Consider the following 6,000-nt stretch of genomic DNA (forward strand, 5'->3'; position numbering starts at 1 on the left):
CTCTGTAGTGTGTACGGTAAAAACAAACTACACTGAAGTTTTACACATTGAATTTCCCAAGCAAGTTCAGTTACTTTTTGATATCCTACTGACTGTTTTATTATTTAGTGGGCGGCAAAGGCAATATGGTTTCTTGACAGTATATGTCACATAAATTAAACAATAGAAAAAAATGCGCCACTTTTAGGTCGTTTGAACAGGAGAAGCATGAAACTCAAATATTCCTAGTGGATTTAAGTAGGAACTTAAGGCATAAAGCAACCCTGGATTAAATTTAAGGTATAAAGTAACCCTGGATTAAAGTAAAGTAACCTGGATTATAGTAGGAACTTAAGGCATAAAGTAACATAAAGTAAACTTTTTTTAATTATAATTTTGATTTTTTTAAGTTTTTTTAATCTTAATCTTTCGCAATCTTGTTCTGCAATCTTCTGTTCAATTTTTTTATTTTCTAGCATTTTTTTTTTTTGAAATTGATGTTTTTTTAAATTTGAATTTTTGGAAAACTTCTTTTAGGTACTGTGTCTTGGCGCCATCCTAATGATGGTACGTGGTACATTCAAACACTTTGCCATATATTAAAAGAATATGCGCATAGTGAGTCACTATTAGATATTTTAACCATGCTTAACTCTAACATAGCTGAAAAAAAGGATATAATTAAAAGTTCAAAAGTGGTGGCAAAACAAATGTCTACGATACGAGTTATGACTTTGAGAAAGCGCTTTTTATTTAAACCAAAAGGAAAGTTTATCGAACGTGCTTTTACGTCGATGGATCAAGCAGGCATTGAAGAAGATATGAATAATATGGTGCTTATTGAGAAACAGACAGTAAATTTATAGATTTATTTTCTTTTTAAATACCGTGAAGTGTTCTACAAAGGTAAAGAATAATTTTTTTAAAAATGAATTTTCAACGGATTTTCAATTTCCAGTTGATGATTGACGAGTCAATAGTTTATATTTAGTTAAATGTACTTATATAATTTTTTTGCTATACACTGCAAATGATTTATGTATTATTATATTTTAAAATACTTTTTTTTTATACTTTAATTTATTTATTTTAATATTTTGTATTATTATTATAACAATAAAAAAATAATATTTTTTTATATTCAATAATACTTAAAATAACATTTCATAAAAGTTTGCTTTTATTGTTAGTTGACTGTGGAACGTCTTAGTTTAATAAAGATTCCTAATAAACTTAAAAATAAGGCTTTATGTAATAGTTATATTTTATAAAATTTGTATGTTACCTTCTATAAAACTTGTCGAATGTTATTTTTTATTTAATTACTAAGTACGGTTTCGATCTAGACACGAACGATAAACAACAAATTTTGCATTGTAAACAACAAATGCATTGCATTTTGCATTGCAATTTGCAAATTGCAACAAATTGCAAATTGCAACAAATGCATTGCAATTTGCATTGTAAACAACAAATTTTGCATTGTAAACAACAAATTTTGCATTGTAAACAACAAATTTTGCATTACGTAATAAATCTCAAAAAAAAAAACTTTTAATTATTTGTTTTTTTTTTAGTTGTTGTTGTTTTGTTTTTTCTTTTTTTTTTTTTTTTTTTTTTGGGGGGGGGGGGGGGAGGGTTATGTACGTACAGCATTATTTAAAAGTGGAATTATTACTATTTTAAATATAATCGTTGCTTCATTAGCATTTAAGTATATTCTAACACTTTTTACGAGGTTTTAAACTACTTCTTTCAATCGTTTGTATACCTTATCAAATTTTGATTTTAACATAAATTTATAAAACTAGACCATTTTCAAGTAAATATTCGCAAATGAAATATAAAAAAAACTGCATGAGATTTTTAGTATCATTTTGTTTTGAACTGTTTTGAAGTAGTCAAAAGCATTCTCTCGGGGTTTTTTTTCTTTAAGTCATGGTTTTCTTATTTAAAAAAAAGAAATATATTTTTTATTTTCTTTCTCTAAATTTTAACATAAATTATTTATTATAACCATCATATCTGCATAATGTTCATCCACTCATTTAAGAAAGAATGTGTAACAGTTGAACGTCGACAAAGTCCCAGAAAACTAAAACTATAAAATGAAAGAAACTTTTATTTATAAAATGGTAATTAAAATGAAGAAACTATTATTTTGTTTTACCTTTAGAATAATGGGACGACTAAATAAGAGCAAATTTCATAAGTGCGAACTGGCATAATTGCAAAGCGAAAACTGTTATAAGTGCGCCGAAAAAATATGCAAACATAGGCATATGTGCAAAGCAACTGAAAAAACTGGCATAAATGCGAACTGGCTTAAGTGCGCCAAAAAAAATTTGGTAACATCGGCATAAGTGCGAAAAGCCAATTTGCACTTATGTTAATATTTGCAACTTTATTCGGCAAACTTATGCCAGTTTTTGTAACTGCTTCACACCTATGCTAGTTCGCACTTGTAAAATTCGCGCTTATTCAGCCTCAATGTGTGTTTCAATATATGTTATTCAATGTGTGTTTCAATATATGTGTGTGTATATAAATATATATATATATATATATATATATATATATATATATATATATATATATAATGCGAAATCTAGAAAAATACCTGGTCTTCAAAATTTTAGTTTATGCAAAACCGTGTACTTTGTTTTAATGGAGCAAATTATCTTAAACTTGTTAGCAAATAAATTATAAAATAATATCAATATAGTCACTAACTGCATTATGAATGTAATAACACTATAATACTGTTATTACTTTTATAGTGCAGTTAGTGACTAAAGTGCTATTACTTTTGTAGTCGTAATCAGAGGCAATTCTACGAATAAAATGAGGGGGGGGGGATAAATCTTTAAAAAGTACCGACTGGCTTCTAAAATAAAAAAAGGTTCTCAAAACTAAAATTTATTCGACTGAGTTGTATCAAATACCTGACTAGCCGACTAAAATAAACCGACTGTAAATTCAGAATCACAATATTAGGGTGGGTGTTACGCCCCACCCACCCACCTCTCCACCCTTAAAATCGCCTCTATTCGAAGGTTTAATTTTTTTTACAACTTTTTCGCTAACAATTTTAAGTTAATTTGCCCCTTAGATAAAAAAGTTTCCGGCTTTGCATTAACCTAAATTTTTAATACTAGATAATTTTCCAAATATCGCAAATCGTGAATTATATATATATATATATATATATATATATATATATATATATATATATATATATATATATATATATATATATATATATATATATATATATATATATATATATATATATTCTTTTCTTATGTAGAAGCCTGTTTTGAAGTACGCGCTTGTACTGGTATCCCTTCCATGCTGTAGAGACAAGCCATATTCTTGGCTGAGATCCTTGACCTCAAAGGAAGCAGTCAATGATCCAATGTTTAACATTTCCACAAGGCATTCCCGGAGGAATTTTTTTTCCTAGCCGTTGCTGGGCAAATGAGCTTTTGTCCATCAAACTTTGAAATGTTAACTGTTTCAAGAAGTAGTAAACGACCGGAGCCGAGTTTGTGACTGGAGCTGCATAAATCTTTGTACATCCTAGAGTATATTTTTTTTAACTCAAAATTCATGTTATATTTTGTATATATATGCATATATAAACATTATTATGATCAACATAATCATCGTTGTCATCATGGTCATCATCAGTTACTAGACTTCTTTATTTATGCTGTTTCTTTAATATAAACAATCTAGAGTATTTTCTTTTCTTAACTAAAGCTCATTTATACAATATATGACACTCTCTTGAAGTTTTCTTACTTCTACCACTATCATTTTTTCCTGAAGCTGAAGGAAAAATTTAATATCACTCAAATAAAAGAAATTTTTTTTTACGAATATAGTCGGATATATTTTAGTTTTAAGGACCTTTTTTTTCTTTTTTTTTTCTTTTTACGAAACCAGTAAGTACTTATTAAGGATTCACCCCCCCCCCCCCTTCGCTTTATTTGTAGAATCGCCTCTGATTAACCCATTCGTGCCGAAGGCACACATATGTGCACCTTGGATATACCAATCAAAGCACCTCTTTAAAAGTTACAGTTCAACTCTATTTAGTCTTAAATATTAAGCTTTTGTGCTTCTAGACATAAATTGAGCTTAGGAAATTTGGAACTTTTAAATCACAGATAGTTTTTATGTTTAAAACACTAAAGATAATTGACAAAAATATATGTAATTGTTAGACGCTTTCAGCACAGATGGCTTTGAGAAATAGGATTATAAATGATCCAAATAAAGCTCTTCGAATCCTTGATGAAATGGGCAATGTAAGTGATTTGTCTTCTGAGTCTTCAGAGTCTGATGACAACGAATTCCAAGAGAATAAAACGGATATTTGCTCAACAACAGCTTCATTGACGATGGCATTGTCAGCAAGTCGGTCATCATCATCAGAAATAATTTTATCTTCATCATCTGAAAAACATGTTTGTTCCAAAGATGATTCAACAGAAAAAATAGATGTGGACTTTTCTATTATTAATTCAGGATCTAATGATTTTAAAGGACTCTATAGAATAGCATCTTCTGATAACAATGGTACTGTAAATAATACGAAAAATCCGTAAACAACAAACAAGTAAACGACTTCATACTATTAAGACTAAGAAGCCTAATATTAGTAAAGATAATAGAGAATGGAAAAATATTAAAATTATTAGAACTATTATTCCATTTATGGCAACACCAGGACCAACATTTAGAAGATCTGCAATACCTAATTGTGATGGAAATATCAAACCAATCCATCTCTTTAAATTGTTCTTTAATAATGCTTTAATACAAAAACTTGTCACTGGAACAAATAACTACCATTCAAAAAGGTTAGAACCTTCTCCTATAAAGCATAGAATGGTATGGGTTAATATTACGTCAAATGATATCAAAGTATTATAGCAATCTGTTTAGCCATTGGAATAATAAAAATCGTATCCATGATTATAGGAGACAAAAACAATGGTTTTTTGCTATTTCATCTTTTAGTAAAGTAATATCTCGCGATCGATTTAGACAAATTCACCGTTACCTTCATTTTTGCAATGACACAGCTGCAATACCAAGGGGTAATAAAGGTTGCGACAAACTTTTCAAGGTACATATGTTGTTAGATGACCTTTGTCTTAAATTTAGAAATCTTTATAAACCAAAAAGAGACATTTGTATTGATGAGAGTATGATACATTTTAAGGAAAGAATCTCTTTCCGACAATTTATTCCAAGCAAACGTACTAAATTTGGAATAAAAGCTTGGGTAATGGCAGAGTCAGCTACCGGGTACATATCAGAATTCTTGATTTACACTGGAAAAGATATTGATGGACTACAGCACCGTAATCTTGCAGGAACTGTTGTCCGTCAACTAACCGAACATATTTTAAAACAAGGGTACCATCTATATTTAGATAATTATTACACTAAAGTTGGTTTGCTTGAGCATCTTTACGGTAATAAGCTTTATGCAACAGGTACTGCACGAGTTGATCGCAGTCAATTTCACAAGGAGATTATAACGAAAACAAAATGAAGTTACAACGCGGGTATAGTGATTGGCAAATGTGTGTTCAATTTTGGCGCATGTCTGGATTGACAGCAAGCCTGTTCATAAACTTTCAACAGTTCACTATCCAAATTATGATGACGAAGTTGCAAACAGTACAATATATGTGAAGCGAAAAGAAAAAAATGGGGAAGTTGGTGGAATAAATGTTACATGCAGTTAAAGATTTCTATGCCAACATGGGTGGTGTTAATTCAGCAGACCAAATCATGAAGTATTATAATTGTAGAAGAAAATCAAATAAATGGTATAGGCGAATTTTTACCAGTTATTGGAAATATGTGTTCATAATGTATTTGTATTTGATTCTTGATTTATTGACCAGCGTGCCCGCAGTCATCAAAGTTTTCGTGAGGAACTTATTGAACAATTAGAAAATAGAAAATACTAGATCTAAGAAAAGTGGAAGACCTAGT

General features: G+C 29.5%; 2 protein-coding genes across 2 annotated transcripts in view; both read left to right on the forward strand.

Moving 5' to 3' along the window:
* LOC105846973 (caspase-7) overlaps positions 1–1,537 on the forward strand; it is a 79,101-nt gene extending 77,564 nt beyond the window's left edge. The window contains exon 6 of the mRNA XM_065790784.1: positions 517–1,537. Coding sequence (XP_065646856.1) covers positions 517–845 — 329 coding nt within the window. The 3' untranslated portion in view covers positions 846–1,537. The remainder of the gene's footprint in view (positions 1–516) is intronic.
* Positions 1,538–4,903: 3,366 nt separating this feature from the next.
* On the forward strand, positions 4,904–5,551 carry LOC136076051 (piggyBac transposable element-derived protein 4-like). The gene has a single exon (XM_065789515.1). It carries the CDS (start codon positions 4,904–4,906, stop codon positions 5,549–5,551), a length of 648 nt encoding a protein of 215 aa, XP_065645587.1.
* Positions 5,552–6,000: the final 449 nt, after the last annotated feature.

The sequence above is a fragment of the Hydra vulgaris genome, chromosome 02, assembly GCF_038396675.1.
Source record: "Hydra vulgaris chromosome 02, alternate assembly HydraT2T_AEP".
NCBI lineage: Eukaryota > Metazoa > Cnidaria > Hydrozoa > Anthoathecata > Hydridae > Hydra > Hydra vulgaris.